Below are 17,746 nucleotides of genomic sequence, written 5' to 3' on the forward strand. Positions count from 1 at the left end.
CTGACCCCTCTTTCCACTGACAACCACCAGGTGTCCCCTAGCCCAGCGCAAACTTCCAATAAGGAGGCGAAGATCCACCAATACAAATAGAAAGACGCAGAATTACTATGTTCCTGACCACAAACCAACACTTATGCTTAAGACAACCGTCCGCGCCAAATCTGCACCACCCATCATTCTATTCCCCCCAAAAAACCCTCATCGTCTGTGTCGCCGGGGTTCCAAGCCCCGAACAGCCAACTACCCCCCAAAAGGGGGGGCTGACTAAGAGCCGCCATCCACTGCAGCCATAAGGATGTGCCCGTATGATCCTACCGCATACTGGCACGCAACACCTTCCCTTGCTGAAATTACTCGGCGTACTGAAGCCAGACTAAACCGCCATATGACCTAACAAACCACCCCAAATGGATCCATATAACCGAACCATGCCGAACCAATTACCCAATTCCTTCCCCCGATACCCTTGCCAAATAACGCAAATGCCCGCAGCCACGTTGCAAATGTACGAGGGGTGAGCCTCCACCATCGCTCCCCTCCCTCTACTTATCCTTCCTGGAATCACTTGGCTTAACCTAATCCAGGTGAAACTGTTCCAGGGGGAGCAGCGAAACCATCGCTACACTTTCCCCATTCAAATCTTATCCCTCACATCCTCCAGCAAGTGAGCCCCCCCCAGCGGGCCTTTGAAGCACCCATACCTCTCACACTTGGCCACTGTCAGCCAGACGCACCACCTCATCCCCCTCTTCGTTCCTCACCACTCACTCTGTCACAGCCCTTGCCGCCTCTGCCCGAAAATGCTCCCCTGCCGCCTCATGCGCCCTCACTCTGCCTGCCGCCCTGCGCCTACTAACCACCGATCCCGTCCATGCCGCCGGTGGTGCATGCGCACTCACCACAACCGTACACACCACTGCAGTAAACCCCATACCTGGTCAAAACACAAACCCACTCGGCGCTGCCGTGTCCGCAGCCGCCCCCCCCCACCAACTGCGCCCCAACCCAGCCGAATCCACGGCCGTCTCACCCGACCGCGACCCGGCGTATCCTGGAATAAAAGTCACGCCATCCGGACATCTGATTCTTCCGTCGCTGCTTCCTCCTCCTCCTCGCTGGAGCCGACCGCCTCTGGCTCATGTAACGCAGACGCCGCCGAAGCGCTGCCACCACCACGGCCGTCCTCCTGGTACGCCGCGTGGGCACCATCCTCCAAGCTCCATCTTCTGTCCCGCGGCGACAACCCCGGAAACCGTCCCGTCCCACGGGCTGCCACCGCGGGCCTCATCTTCTGGCCCGACCCCCCCCCCCGCTGCCTGCAAGGACAGGGGGTACCTGTGGCCCGACCCGCTGCCAGCAGACTCCCATCCAGAGCCGCCAGCCTCCTGCCCTCCTGGGCCCAGAAGGCATCCGTCCGCCGGGCCCTCGCCCCCCTGGGGGAGACCGCCGCTGCCGGGAGCTGCACGCCTGCTCTGGGTGACCAGGTAGGGACCGCAGGGCCCCCGCCGTCACCCCCACGTACCGACGCCTCCCGGGCATCCGTCGCACCAGGCTCGCCTGCCCTGGTGCCGGACCCCCTGCTGGCTGCAGCCCCCCGGCCCCCCCCCCTCCACCCGCGGGGGGGGGGGGGGTAACGCTGGCCTCCGTCCTCGCCGGGCGCTCTCCTGGCCAGGAGCTGCCGCATCCAGCCCTCCTGGGCCCATGAAAGCCTCTGTCCGCTGGGTCCTCCCCCTCCTGGGGGAGACCGCCGCGGCTGGGAGCTGCACCCTGATCTGGGTGACCAAGCAGAAACTGCAGGGTCCCTGCCGTCACCCCCACTCACCGACGCCTCCTGGGCACCCGTCGCCCCAGGTCCGCCTGCCCTGGTGCCGGACCAACCACTGGCTGCAGCTCCGCGGCCCCCCCCGCCGTCCGCGAGGGGTAAAGCTGGCCTCTGTCACCGCCGGGCGCTCTCCCCCATCCGGGAGCCGCCGCATCCAGCAATCCAGGCCGCAGACTAGCCACGCCCCCCTCCCGGCTGCCGCGGCCCGGACGGAGATTCCTCCCGCGGCCGGAGCAGCAGCTGAGTACTGCCCTGCCCCACGTCACTACCGCGGAGGGTCCCCGAAGGGGCTCTCGCATCTCCTCCTCGCTCCCCCCGCACACGGCAAGTACCTGAGAGATGAGGGAGGGGGGACGCCGCCCGCAGCTGACAGGGGAGCGAGGGGAAAAGTGCCAAGGGTTAACCCCCAGCAGCCAAGGCGTGGGACCGCGCTGCCAGGGGCCCGTGCACTGCCATGATGAATCCTCTGGTCCCGGATAGCAGCCATCCTGTCGCACGTCCGGATCGTTCCATATCCGGAAGTCAAGAGAGAGGGGGTAAGTCAAGGTCCTTTACTTACACCCCTCAACTGTCCCACCTCTTCCTCCAGGGAACTCCTCCTACCCACCAATCCCTTTATTCTGCCTTATAAACAAACATTCCTGTTTCCATTAACCTCATCACTCCTTCCCTTCCCTCTAGTCATGTCGCCCCTCCACCCTATGGGTTCCATGGCTTTCTTTTTTGTAGCACAGATTATCCAAGACTAGTTTGCAAACTCCATTTGCAGTGCCCCTAAGTGCCAGAACAGCAGGAACCTCCAACAAGTGACCCCATTTTGTAAATCACACCCATCTATGAATGAAAGAATGAGTACAGTGACTATTTGTTATGGCTGTACGCCGGTGCCTCCTGTCTCGCTGCTGTCTGAGACCCGTGCTGCGGGTGCTGCTCTGCCTTGGTGCCATTTGCAGTGGTTGGCCCAATCCTTCACTGTGTTACTGGTGGCTGTTCAGGCACCAGAATCTAAGTTCAAAAAGCAGGTGTGTGCACATGCGCATGATGTTGCATCCTCAGATTGGCCGTCGAACGTCAGCAGTCCCGATGACGTGGCTTTGGTGGATTGGCCATTGGACGTCATTTGACCCGATGACATGGCATTTTTGAATTGGCCGTTGGACATCAGCTATGCTGACTCGGAGGTGCTTAGGTTATATAGGGACGCCGCCGACGCTGGACAGTGCTTAGTCCTTATGTGTCCTGTAGCGAGAGGTTGTTAGGCTGGTCACTTGAATATTGCGTCGCTTGTCAGATATTACCGGTGACATCGCTGTTTAAGCGTACTGGACACCGCTACTAGGCAGGTTGCTTGAATATTGCATTACTTATATAGTTACTACTGGTGAAAGCGCTGGTTAAGCGTACTGAACAACGCTACTAGGTAAGTCTGTAGTTGTCCGTCCAGCTCTCTGGGCTCTTAGCAGCTATATTTCATCTATAGCATGGTGGACCCTGGGTTGCGCTTAGGATTGTATGAACCATAATCCCCCTAAGTCACCAACCCCGTAACACTATTTTTTACACCATGAGTGTAATTTCTAAAAATAAGCACACAGTTGGTGTTGCAGAATTAAAGTTGGAAATATACAGTACCAACTTAGTACCCAATATATTGTGCCCAGCTTGTACTTTTGTTTATATGCATACACGCCGCATATTATTAAGGGGGTTCTCCCTGCTACATGAATAACAAATATGTGGATGGTAATTGTGATTTAGGCATATTGTGGAGCGCAGCAGGATTTTAGCCTATAGAGGCATGTTGCTTTTCCAGAGCCTTTGTGTTACCAGTAACATGAAAACCCCCTATATTTCCATTGACAGATGATGGCATCAGATGCTGTTCAGACCACAGACTGACACTCTTCACTATACTTTCTCTGGTGCTTCCGAGTTGCACAGTCAGGCTCAGGCTTCAATTAGCTCTGTGCTCATTTGTGATCGGTCTAGCAGGAGTTAATTTCTGCTAGTCCCATCAGGTTTTATATGTTGTAAAGCGTCATGTTAATGTAGAAATAACCAACATTTGTATTTCTTTTCTTGTTCTTAGCCCTCAATGCATTGGATGATAAAGGCAGCACACCTCTACACTGGGCCGTTTTTAAGAACCAGGTGGACAGCGTGAAGGTCCTTCTGAGCCGAGGAGCGAACCCCAACATACTGAACCATTACAGGATGTCACCTCTTCACCTGTCCATTCACATGCATTATAACAATATAGTAGAGGTAGTCACCCCAGTCATACTTCTATCTTCTATTTATACTGTATATGTTTGGTGATGTATACAATAAGTAGCAGAAAGGAAAATGACCTTGCCTAGGTGAACCACAACTTGCCTAAGGCTAAGCGCACATGGGTAATGATTCTCTCTTCCGAGAAAATCGGATTGATTATGATAATGACACGAGTATCAGTTTACTGTGATGCAATTCTGTCGCAAAGAAATGTATCACAGGTGCAGAGGAGACGGAGAACTTAATTTCTCTATCTTCTCCATTGTCCGTGTCTGTTTAAATTTAGCTGCACTTGGATGACAACCAGGTGCAGTCTGCTCTTTTACACAGTCTTATAGGCTTGAATGGGTGTGTGCCATCTGATTTGAGCAGCCACTCAGGAATGAATTTGCGGTAAAACTTAGGACCAAGACACACGACTACATGTGTCACTCAACATAAAGATCACAATTATCGTACAACACCAAGTTGCATGAGACTTAAACATAGACTTCAATTTAAGGTACATACAACAATGATTCACATGAGAAATGTCTATGATTTGGCAGTTTTTGCAGCTTATTTTCTTCTTTAGAATAGTCACATGACATCAAAATGCAAAAATGGTCTAAGTTGTCTGTCACATGCTGCACTACCTATCATCCCATAGCCCAGGCCTTCAGCTGGATTTATTAGAGAGTTGTTCTCATCTTCTTTATTTCAGGAGCACACAGCTCCTGACCTCTAGTGTCCTGTTTTGGTGTGCTCCTGCAGATTGACTGCTCAGACCAGTGAGATAGTCATGCTGCTGATCCGAACTTACTGCACTCTTATCTATGTAGTCAAAGTAGAATTAAAAATCCATCCATTCTTGAGAACTAAGAGAATTTTAAACAAGCAATACATTTCAAATGTGCTTGTTTTATAAAACACTTTCAAAGACAACCATTTTAGGTTTTTCATGACTTTTTTTTGGGGGGAGCACAATCTCTGAGTGAATGAAAAATTAAAAAATCAGGAAAAAAATGCATCTGGTGTTACCAGCTTTGTCCTTGTAAAAAAAAAAATAAATAAATAAACCATGTTCCTTTCAAATAAAAATAATTGTTATGGAGTGGAATACATTTTATAATGTATTTTATTGGTACTTTCTGGTTCATTTATATAAAATTCTGTAGCTCTTTAAACCATTAAAAGAAAACTAAAACGTGTGTTGTATTGATACTTGTTATAAATGTGATTTTTCTCTCTAAACTTAAAATTGCACATCCTTTTGCAGGCATTGCTCGATAATAGCACTACCAATGTTAATCTAGAAGGTGATCTTGGAAACACACCGATTATGCAGGCATGCTACAAGGATAATTCAGAAGCCTTATTAATGCTGGTAAGTTTAGAGATTTAGTATTAGTGTATATACCGTATCACATCAATAAATCTATTTGCTCATTTGTGAAAATGAAAGTGTAGAACAATTATAGAACCTCTTAGTGTGAATTAATCCCAGAACAGCACCACGCAATGTGTAACAATACACATTAATATTTAACAGAACAATTAAAGTTAGCAAGCAGACAAATTATTCATGACGAGAACACCTAAGGCTGCTTTCACACTACGTCTTTTTAACATGCGTCCTGAACGTTTTTTTGCTGCAAAAGCGGATCCTGCTTTTACAGCAAAAAATGCATGCAAACGCATGTGTTATTTTGCAGGATCCTGTCACTGGATATTTAGGGGCGGGCATTGGAGTCATGTGATCGGGAGTGAGGGGAACTAAACGTGCCAGACTGGGAGCCGGCTTCTTACAACTGCGGAGGCTCGTAACCAAGGTAAACATCGGGTATACTTGCTTGGATACCCGATATTTACTTTGGTTACAAGCGTCTGCAGCTGCTAGGAGCCGGGCTCCCTGCACACGTTACCAACGTAAACATCGGGTAACTAAGATAAGTGGTTACCCGATATTTACCTTGGTTACGAGTGTCCGCAGCTCTCAGGCAGGGGAGAGTGGAGAGAGAGGGAGGGGGAGGCAGGGAGGTGGAGAGAGAGAGGGAGGAAGGGAGAGAGGGAGGGGGAGAGACAGAGAGAGGGGGAGAGAGGGAGGAGAGAGATAGACTGATCACGGAGGCTGGCTTCTGTGCATGCTCAGTAGAGCAAGCAGGATCCTGTCTATCAGCATGCAGCGTTCACATGCGTTTGCGTGCTGTTTAGTCAGGATCCAGCAATTTGCAGAAGTTGGACGCAGCTCAAAAACGCTACAAGTAGCGTTTTTGAAGGATGTTAAAAAACTGCAAGTCGCTGGATCCTCACTATAACGCACGCAAACGCAGGTGAACGCATGTTAACGTGAGTCCATTGCAAATGCATTGAAATGAAAACGCATTTGCACTGGATCCGTTTCTGCGTTAAAAAAACGTTCAGGATGCATGTTAAAAAGACGTAGTGTGAAAGCAGCCTAACTGTAATAAGCTATAACAAAAAATAGCTCTAAAATACTGCTTTTATCTGGGGGGACAATAAATTATATTGAGGTTTAAGGAGACTTTATGGCTGGCTTGTTGTCAAATTGTTTAATCTTTATTCTGCACTCATGCTCCTCATCTTTGTCCTCTTCACTATAGGCCAGGACTTCAGACCAGGGTTATTTCATGATAAGGTTGTGGTACAGGGGTCGGAAACCTATGGCTCACAAGCCAGGTGTGACTCTTCTGATGGCTGCATCTGGCTTGCAGACAAATCTTTAATAAAAATAAATACTGTATTTTGCAGTTTGTAAGATACACTTTTTTTCCCCAAAACTTGGGGAATAATGGGGGTACGTCTTACAAACCGCATATGGCTTACTTGGGCAACAGTGGTGGCGCTTGGTCGGCGATACTGCAGGCTCATGGGGTGTCGTGGCAGCGAGTACCATTGATCTGCCGGCGGACTGCGGGCTGCTTTTAATCTCTCGCAGTTGACAAGACTTACTTCCAGAAAATGGCTGTGGATGCGGCGCGTTCACAGATAGGACTCCACGGCAATTATCTTGAAGTCCATTGCATCGATCTGCGCATGCGTTACAGCCATTTTTATGAAATCGATCTCATCAACTGCGGGAGATTCATAGCAGCCCACCGGCAGATCAATAGCGCCCGCCGCCATGACACCCGACGAGCCCACAGCAGTATCGCCGACCTTCCGCACACTGATCCTGTTCAGTCACAACGCCCCCCTACTCCATGCTTGCAACATTGCCTAAACTGCCTCCTGCGATCTTCTGAGCTGCTCCACCATCGCTGGTCCACCCTGGTGAGCATGGCTCTCATGGAATTACATTTTAACATATGTGGCGTTCATGGCTCTTTCAGCAAAAAAGGTTCCCGACCCCTGTTGTGGCGAATGTCATGACATAACAAGTTTGCAACTTTACAATGTGCAGTAACCCCCAAGGCCTGATAGTAGCTGGAAGTCCTGACCTAAAGTGAAGAAGCCAGAAATATAGCACAAAGAAGAGAACCAGACAGCGAGCAGTGGAGCATCAGAGTGGTGAATGGGGAGATGAATATTTTTTTTTTTATTTTCCAGCCCTATGTCATTCACCAAAATGGCGTCCAGACTAAGTGTTCAAATGCATATAGAACACCAAATGTAATAAAATTTGACTAAAGGCCGCTTTACATGCTGCGATCTCGCTAGCGAGATCGCTAGCGAGCGTACCCGCCCCCATCGGTTGTGCGTCACGAGCAAATCGCTGCCCGTGGCACACAAAATCGCTCGGACCCGTCACACTACTTACCTGCTTAGCGACGTCGCTGTGACCGGTGAACCGCCTCCTTTCTAAGGGGGCGGTTCGTTCGATTTCACAGCGACGTCACTAAGCGTCCACCCAATCGAAGCGGAGGGGCGGAGATGAGCGGGATGAACATCCCGCCCACCTCCTTCCTTCCTCATTGCGGGTGGCCGAAGGTAACGTGAGATTCCTCAATCCTGCGGTGTCACACATAGCGATGTGTGCTGCTGCAGGAACGACGAAAAACATTGTACCTGTAGCAGCAACGATATTTGTGAACTGGACAGCATGTCAACAAGCAACGATAAGGTGAGTATTTTTGCTCGTTAGAGGTCGCTCGTACGTGTCACGCGCAACGTTGTCGCTAACGAGGCCGGATGTGCGTCACGAATTCCGTGACCCCAACGACATCGCGTTAGCGATGTCATTGCGTGTAAAGCGGCCTTAAGTTCAATAGTCTGCGGATTGATGTAATCTCTACTTACCTGCCCAGAATAAAAAGTCTGCCTCTGTAAAGGTGGTGTCACACACAGCGACGACGACAACGACGTCGCTGCTACGTCACCATTTTCTGTGACGTTGCAGCGACATCCCGTCGCTGTCGCTGTGTGTGACATCCAGCAACGAGCTGGCCCCTGCTGTGAGGTCGTTACTCGTTGCTGAATGTCCTGCTTCATTTTTTCGTCGTCGCTCTCCCGCTGTGACGCACACATCGCTGTGTGTGACAGCGAGAGAGCGACGAAATGAAGCGTGCAGGGAGCAGGAGCCGGCGTCTGGCAGCTGCGGAAAGCTGTAACCACTGTAAACATCGGGTGACCAAGGGAAGACCTTTCCCTGGTTACCCGATAGTTACCTTCGTTACCAGCCTCCGCCGCTCTTGCTGCAAGTGCCGGCTCCTGCTCTGTGCACATGTAGCTGCCGTACACATCGGGTTAATTAACCCGATGTGTACTGTAGCTAGGAGAGCAAGGAGCCAGCGCTAAGCAGTGTGCGCGGCTCCCTGCTCTCTGCACTGTGACATGTAGCTGCAGTACACATCGGGTTAATTAACCCGATGTGTACTGTAGCTAGGAGAGCAAGGAGCCAGCACTAAGCAGTGTGCGCGGCTCCCTGCTCTCTGCACATGTAGCGACGTTATGATCGCTGCTGCGTCGCTGTGTTTGACAGCTAAGCAGCGATCATAACAGTGACTAACAAGGTCGCTGTTACGTCACAGAAAATGGTGACATAACAGCGATGTCGTTGTCATTGTCGTTATGTGTGACACCAGCTTAAGAGCAAGACAGGGAGATAAGATCGGCCTCCACTCTATGTAATCTATGAAACCATCTCTGCTGCCAGAGTTGGATTACACTTGACAACAAACAGAGTTTAAAGCTGGGGTCACACTAAACGACAGCGACAACGACGTCGCTGTTACGTCACCATTATCTGTGACGTAGCAGCGACCTTGTAAGTCGCTGTTATGATCGCTGCTTAGCTGTCAAACACAGCAGCCGAAGCAGCGATCATAACGACAGTGCTGCAACATGTGCAGAGAGCAGGGAGCCGCGCACACTGAGCGCTGGCTCCTTGCTCTCCTAGCTACAGCACACATCGGGTTAATTAACCCGATGTGTACTGCAGCTACATGTCACAGTGCAGAGAGCAGGGAGCCGCGCACACTGCTTAGCGCTGGCTCCTTGCTCTCCTAGCTACAGTACACATCGGGTTAATTACACGATGTGTACTGCAGCTACATGTGCACAGAGCAGGAGCCAGCACTGGCAGCGAGAGCGGCGGAGGTTGTTAACTAAGGTAAATATCGGGTAACCACCTTGGTTACCCGATGTTTACCTTGGTTACAGCTTACCGCAGCTGCCAGACGCCGGCTCCTGCTCCATATTCGCTTCATTTCGTCGCTCTCTCGCTGTCACACACAGCGATCTGTGCGTCACAGCGGGAGAGCGACGACCAAAAAATGAAGCTGGACACTCAGCAATGAGCGGCGACCTCACAGCAGGGCCCAGCTCGTTGCTGGATGTCACACACAGCGACAACGACGGGACGTCGCTGCAATGTCACAGAAAATGGTGACGTAGCAGCGATGTCGTTGTCGCTGTGTTTGACACCACCTTAAGTTGCATGAATGTAAAGTGAACACTTGAAGGATGATTTATTTTTCCTTCAATATTATCTTTTTTTGTCTTAAAGTTGAATCATGGCGCAAAACTGTGCAAAAGAAACAAGATCGGATGCTTTCCAATACACATGTCAGCTTTCACCGGGTCGTTAAAATGCATGGAGCTGGTTCTAAAGAAAGGTATCATTAGTATTACCACTATTACTAAGAATTATGCATTGATAAACCATCATTTATTCACTTTTTAAAAACTTTTATTTCAGGTGAAGAATTTGGATTTAGCATCGAAGATCACATCAATTTCACAGATAATGAAAAAAGCAGTCCACTTCATGTGGCCGTACAAAATGGGCGTTTGGAAGTTGTGAAAGCATGCATTGGATATGGAGCGAAAATTGACCTTAAACAGGTAGTTGCTATTTAACCAGATTGTCATTTATTACAAATTAAATTGTGTTCGTTATTCAGGATGGATACTGGAATAGTACTAGGTATTTGGTACAAATAACCTGAACCTGAATATTTTAGTATACGCTTATCACTACTAATCACTAATCAAAGAGCCCTGTCTAATATGCAAACTTTTGTGGCTGAAAATATCCATAGAATGTCAGAGAAATGAAGCGGGATCCATTATGTACAGAATCTTGTCTGAGAAGGCCGATCCCAATAGTGTGCCAGCTCTCTACAGAAGAACTTGAGAAATGCTTCCCCGTAGCCTTAATTTATGGCTATAAACTTTTTATAAGATCTTGTTTTAGGCCTCTTTCACGTGTCAGTGAAAAACACACACACGTTGAAGGTGTGTATGGCCCTCTGTGTGCCATGATTTTGGCACCTCGGGGAAAACTATTCTCCTTATGGAGACCTGACAAACCAGTCTGGCTGTCAGTAAGGGGACTTATAGCTGCAATGCTCCTCTGGAGGGACAATTTGAATGATTTTGGCACACATGGGTTCTCCATGTGCTATCTGTGATAGCACAAAGAGAGCAGGAACTTTTTACTCATCTGTCCTTGGCACTGCTGTCCATGGTGCTGATGCCTCTGGTGCTACGGTCACACTTGCTTACCGGTCCGTGGTGCAGTGAATATACAATGAGGATAATAAGCAAGCCCAGAAGCAAGTGACAGCAGCGCCGAAGACAGCATCGTTGGAGACGGGAGTATAGAAATTCATTTTATTTCATAAACACGTGTTTTCTCCGGTATATGTCACACGGATCCCATCAGTGTGTGGTCCGTGTGACATTAGTGCTGCCTGAGAAAACAGACTTATCTTCATGTGGAACACACGGACATGCGTGTGCTCCATAGGGACATGTGAGAAATCACTGATCTGTGCGCAGACCCCCTTAATTTTAATGTGTCTGCATATGTCTGTGATTTCGGTACATATAAAAAAGGCGTCATACAGTTAGGTCCAGAAATATTTGGACAGTGACACAAGTTTTGTTATTTTAGCTATTTACAAAAACATGTTCAGAAATACAATTATATATATAATATGGGCTGAAAGTGCACACTCCCAGCTGCAATATGAGAGTTTTCACATCCAAATCGGAGAAAGGGTTTAGGAATCATAGCTCTGTAATGCATAGCCTCCTCTTTTTCAAGGGACCAAAAGTAATTGGACAAGGGACTCTAAGGGCTGCAATTAACTCTGAAGGCGTCTCCCTCGCTAACCTGTAATCAATGAAGTAGTTAAAAGGTCTGGGGTTGATTACAGGTGTGTGGTTTTGCATTTGGAAGCTGTTGCTGTGACCAGACAACATGCGGTCTAAGGAACTCTCAATTGAAGTGAAGCAGAACATCCTGAGGCTGAAAAAAAAGAAAAAATCCATCAGAGAGATAGCAGACATGCTTGGAGTAGCAAAATCAACAGTCGGGTACATTCTGAGAAAAAAGGAATTGACTGGTGAGCTTGGGAACTCAAAAAGGCCTGGGCGTCCACGGATGACAACAGTGGTGGATGATCGCCGCATACTTTCTTTGGTGAAGAAGAACCCGTTCACAACATCAACTGAAGTCCAGAACACTCTCAGTGAAGTAGGTGTATCTGTCTCTAAGTCAACAGTAAAGAGAAGACTCCATGAAAGTAAATACAAAGGGTTCACATCTAGATGCAAACCATTCATCAATTCCAAAAATAGACAGGCCAGAGTTAAATTTGCTGAAAAACACCTCATGAAGCCAGCTCAGTTCTGGAAAAGTATTCTATGGACAGATGAGACAAAGATCAACCTGTACCAGAATGATGGGAAGAAAAAAGTTTGGAGAAGAAAGGGAACGGCACATGATCCAAGGCACACCACATCCTCTGTAAAACATGGTGGAGGCAACGTGATGGCATGGGCATGCATGGCTTTCAATGGCACTGGGTCACTTGTGTTCATTGATGACATAACAGCAGACAAAAGTAGCCAGATGAATTCTGAAGTGTACCGGGATATACTTTCAGCCCAGATTCAGCCAAATGCCGCAAAGTTGATCGGACGGCGCTTCATAGTACAGATGGACAATGACCCCAAGCATACAGCCAAAGCTACCCAGGAGTTCATGAGTGCAAAAAAGTGGAACATTCTGCAATGGCCAAGTCAATCACCAGATCTTAACCCAATTGAGCATGCATTTCACTTGCTCAAATCCAGACTTAAGACGGAAAGACCCACAAACAAGCAAGACCTGAAGGCTGCGGCTGTAAAGGCCTGGCAAAGCATTAAGAAGGAGGAAACCCAGCGTTTGGTGATGTCCATGGGTTCCAGACTTAAGGCAGTGATTGCCTCCAAAGGATTCGCAACAAAATATTGAAAATAAAAATATTTTTCTTTGGGTTTGGTTTATTTGTCCAATTACTTTTGACCTCCTAAAATGTGGAGTGTTTGTAAAGAAATGTGTACAATTCCTACAATTTCTATCAGATATTTTTGTTCAAACCTTCAAATTAAACGTTACAATCTGCACTTGAATTCTGTTGTGGAGGTTTCATTTCAAATCCAATGTGGTGGCATGCAGAGCCCAACTCGCGAAAATTGTGTCACTGTCCAAATATTTCTGGACCTAACTGTATGTACCGGAAGTGAAGGGGAAATTCCATCCATGCATTATGCATTCCCAGTTCCCCACATCTTACTGTTGTGTGCGATGGCCTCATTGACCTACTGTTACAGCACCTCCATTTGCGGTATGACTGGAAGAGGCTGCATTACTTCGGCTGCTTACAGCGCATACAGCAGGTTTACTGCCCAAGAGATTGACATAGTGAAGCAGGACATAGCCAGGTTGAAAGACGTTGATGATGTAGGGTTTACTGTAAGCATTACACCAGCTAACTTAAGGTCCAGTCACACTAAGCAACTTACCAGCGATCCCAACAACGATAGGGATCGCTGGTAAGTTGCTAGGAGGTTGCTGGTGAGCTGTCACACTGCGACGCTCCAGCGATCCCACCAGCAACCTGACCTGGCAGGGATCGCTGGAGCGTGGCTACACGAGTTGCTGGTGAGCTCACCAGCAACCAGTGACCAGCCCCCAGTCTCCTAGTTACAGCACACATCAGGTTAATTAACCCGATGTGTGCTGCAGCTAACTGTGCACAGAGCAGGGAGCAGCGCACACTGAGCGCTGGCTCCTTGCTCTCCTAGTTACAGCACACATCGGGTTAATTGCCTGATGTGTGCTGCAGCTATCTGTGCACAGAGCAGGAGCCGGCACTGACAGTGAGAGCGGAGGAGGCTGGTATCAAAGGTAAATATCGGGTAACCAAGGACAGGGCTTCTTGGTTACCCGATGTTTACATTAGTTACCAGCCTCAGCAGAAGCTGGCTCCCTGCTCACTGCACATTAGTTGTTGCTGTCTCGCTGTCACACACAGCGATCTGTGCTTCACAGCGGGACAGCAACAACTAAAAAATGGCCCAGGACATTCAGCAACAACCAACGACCTCACAGCAGGGGCCAGGTTGTTGCTGGATGTCACACACAGCAACATCGCTAGCAACGTCACAAAAGTTGTTCGTTACCAGCGATGTTGCTAGCGATGTTGCTTAGTGTGACGGGGCCTTTAGAGAATGGATCAAAGTTCATTGTCTTTGAAAATCTAAAGTCAAAGTGTTTGTTGACTTTTTGCCTTTTCACGTCAGTTTGAGCCAGCTCCACCAAAATGTAGCTGAGTAGGATCCACACCCACCCATCAAATTCAATAAAAATGCTGACAATTGCGAATGTAGCAGAATTCCCCCGAGAAGATCTGCCAAATTCATTATGTCACAAGCAACTTTGAAGGAATTTGACATATTTTACTCAAGCAGGTCCTTCATTTAGACTGGTGGACACAAAGCCAGTCTTCATGAATCGTTCACTAAGTGTGTTTGAGGCCACAAAGGTAATTTTGCATGTGTGCTGTACCACTAGGAGCTATAAGTGCTATAGTGCAAAGCTCAGGACAGATTCCCGTCAAAGTCACCTTAGATTTTGACGTAATTGTCACTCCTCTCTGTCTTGATAAAAACGTAACCTGCACTTTTCTTTTCTAGATTGATAACGCCACTCCTCTTCACTTTGCTGCCACTCAAGGAGCAACTGAAATTGTGAAATTTATGGTGTCATCATACACCGGTGAAAATAACATTTTGGATTTGCCAGATGGAAATAAAGAAACTCCACTTCATAAGTAAGGAAGCTTTTATATATAACAATGTTATAGTAGTGTTATACAGTTTCTAAAATTTGGAATGTGAGATAATAAGCTAATTGCTCTACTGATAACATAATTGCATTAATTGTTGCAGTTGCTTCTTGATTTTTGTACCTATGTTTTTGTGTTTTTTTCAGGGTAAAGTAAAATTTGATTAAAATTCATTTGGGATTTGATGACTGTGTCGCTTATAATGATGAAAAATTATATTTAGCGTGGAGTAATTCTTACATGTTCCGATAAGTAAACTAATAATAGTTAAATAATTGTACTTAGCAAAAACAGCAAAAATTTATTTGTCAGAAAATATAAATAAGGAATTATCTTAAATGTCTTTTCTTCTGCTATTTTGAGTGAACCTGGAAAAAGCCTGGAGAGGGGAGAGACAGAGTATCAATCTATTAGGCCAGTCTGCCATATGACCTGCCTAAGAAGCTCAATAGGTGCCAGTTGAAAGAAAGATTCCTTAAAATTAGCGATTACCAAGATCGGAGGGTCTAAGTGGATAAAAAAAAAAAGGTTCCAGACTGGAATTGATCCTGGATAGCTGATCGGACGTTGGTCCCTATATAAATCAATGGGGACCAAAATCCGACTCTTAAAAATGGTGGTGAAGGGATAGGAGGATTGGAGCAAGCACGCTATATTTACCAAGTGTACGACGCGGCTGTAATTGCTTCCGGGTCTCTCATTCTACTTCTGGGGCCGTTCAGTAGCCTCATACATATTCACTGCTTTCCCTGCTCACCGGTAGTCCTGGCATCCATGATTGGTCAGACATGCCCCCAGCCTGTGTTACAGCATGTCTGGCTGCCTGCAATCACAGATCCTGTCTGCGGCTGTATTGTAACTTAATAAATTAGTGTAGGATCCCCCCATATTATGATACCCATCACAGATAAAATATACAGTTACAGTCTGCAGCCCCCAGAGGTGCGCTAATCTTGGCTGTGTCTCAAAATGAGAGGAACCTCATTTGGCTTTTAAAAATAAATAAATAATTTTTAAAAACAGCATGTGGTCCCCCCAATTTTGATACCCAGCAATAATAAAAACAAAGAAGAAAAAAATCAGCTCACCGAGTTGCTGTGATCCGCAGTATATCCAGGGCTGCGCACGGAGGGCTAGGCTGCCATATAGAAATCAAGGAAGAAAAATGTCCAGCGCGGTCCAAATTCTCGTATAAAAAGTCATCTTTATTATTTAATCCATAAAAATAGGGGTTTACAGGCGGTCAGCAAAATACATGGATGTTAATAGGACCCCACAAAGCTACGCGTTTCGACGTGAGTCTTAATCATGCTCTGGGGAGGAAGAGATGTCGGCTTCCTATATCGTGTAACACACACCCTCCCAAATTAAAAACACATGTTGTCTTCAAGGGAACTTTCACAATACAACACATCACATTGTAAGGTTATAGACACTGCGGTTTTTCCATAAGAAAAAAGAAGAGAATGGGAGAAAAAGGAGAAAAAAAGACAGATAAAGAGAAGAAGGAAAAAAGAAGAAAAAGAAGAAGGAAAAGGTAGATGGAGAAAAAATATGTAGGGAATAAGAGGAAAGATAGAAAAATGAGAAGAAAAAGACAGAAGGAAGATGAAGCATGTAGAAAAAGTAGAAACAAGAGAAAGGAGTGTTGGATGGAAAAAACCGTTCGAAAAAGAATTGGAAGGGTTAAAAATAAATGGTTAAAAAATCATATCATATGAATTATTATAATATAATCATATAATACACTAATGCATGATTATATAGAACAATCATTAAATAATCATAATAGAAAGAGTCAAAACCATATGTATATCTTTCACCACTCATTAGTGTTCTATATAGAAAGGCATCGGTAGATAAGACCCCTGTCAATATGCATTATAAAGAGAAGTGAAAGAGTACAAAAGAATGTGTTTATCCTTATCCAGTTATGTTAATCGTCCCAAAAAGGAAATCTTTAAAGGGTAGCAATGCCAATACACAAGCTGCGATCGTAAAGTAAATGTGTGCAGCTTTATAGGGAATAAATAGATCAACAGATATCTATATTACTTTGGTCATTTATATAATCCACATCATAGTATATTCTTTATTATTAAGATCGATTTTTTATGTCATTCTTTCCTTCACTCTCATCAATTTTATATTTTTCATCATTAATTATTATTATCCATGATACAGATATCGGGATATATAACAAAGAAAAAGAGTTTTTTTGTTCATGACTATCTATTGAATTTATGTGATATATATCTGTTACATAAGTATATGCTATTAAAGTTGAAAAATATTTTTTACATTTGTCCCATTTTTTGTATGGTTATTTATCACTTCATTTTATTTCAGTTATTTATTTATAATTTTAGTTTTTTATATATGTATATATTATTATAGTTATTTTATTTGTTATAATTATATTATACATCAAAAAGAAAAAGAGAGGAGGGGAGGGAAAAACGCAGAAAGATTAACTGTATATATATATATATCATTGAATCCATCTATCTATATAAAGTATATGAGAAAATTGCTTCAACTATTAGATATTTTGTAAGCCAAAAGAGGCTACATATTATATTGATATTATATTGATATAATATGTAGCCTCTTTTGGCTTACAAAATATCTAATAGTTGAAGCAATTTTCTCATATACTTTATATAGATAGATGGATTCAATGATATATATATATATACAGTTAATCTTTCTGCGTTTTTCCCTCCCCTCCTCTCTTTTTCTTTTTGATGTATAATATAATTATAACAAATAAAATAACTATAATAATATATACATATATAAAAAACTAAAATTATAAATAAATAACTGAAATAAAATGAAGTGATAAATAACCATACAAAAAATGGGACAAATGTAAAAAATATTTTTCAACTTTAATAGCATATACTTATGTAACAGATATATATCACATAAATTCAATAGATAGTCATGAACAAAAAAACTCTTTTTCTTTGTTATATATCCCGATATCTGTATCATGGATAATAATAATTAATGATGAAAAATATAAAATTGATGAGAGTGAAGGAAAGAATGACATAAAAAATCGATCTTAATAATAAAGAAT

The 17,746-nt window shown here is 45.4% G+C and overlaps 1 protein-coding gene across 3 annotated transcripts in view; it reads left to right on the top strand.

The window, feature by feature from the left end:
- The window catches only part of TRPA1 (transient receptor potential cation channel subfamily A member 1), a 291,437-nt gene that overhangs the window by 143,377 nt on the left and 130,314 nt on the right, over positions 1-17,746 (top strand). For 2 of the 3 annotated variants that reach the window (XM_075353178.1, XM_075353179.1), the window contains exons 4-8: positions 3,912-4,087; positions 5,355-5,462; positions 10,044-10,152; positions 10,236-10,384; positions 14,507-14,643. In XM_075353178.1, coding sequence (XP_075209293.1) covers positions 3,912-4,087; positions 5,355-5,462; positions 10,044-10,152; positions 10,236-10,384; positions 14,507-14,643 — 679 coding nt within the window. The remainder of the gene's footprint in view (positions 1-3,911; positions 4,088-5,354; positions 5,463-10,043; positions 10,153-10,235; positions 10,385-14,506; positions 14,644-17,746) is intronic. The other variant, XM_075353180.1, reaches the window with a different exon arrangement.

Source organism: Anomaloglossus baeobatrachus, chromosome 6 (assembly GCF_048569485.1).
Source record: "Anomaloglossus baeobatrachus isolate aAnoBae1 chromosome 6, aAnoBae1.hap1, whole genome shotgun sequence".
Classification (NCBI taxonomy): Eukaryota; Metazoa; Chordata; class Amphibia; order Anura; family Aromobatidae; genus Anomaloglossus; species Anomaloglossus baeobatrachus.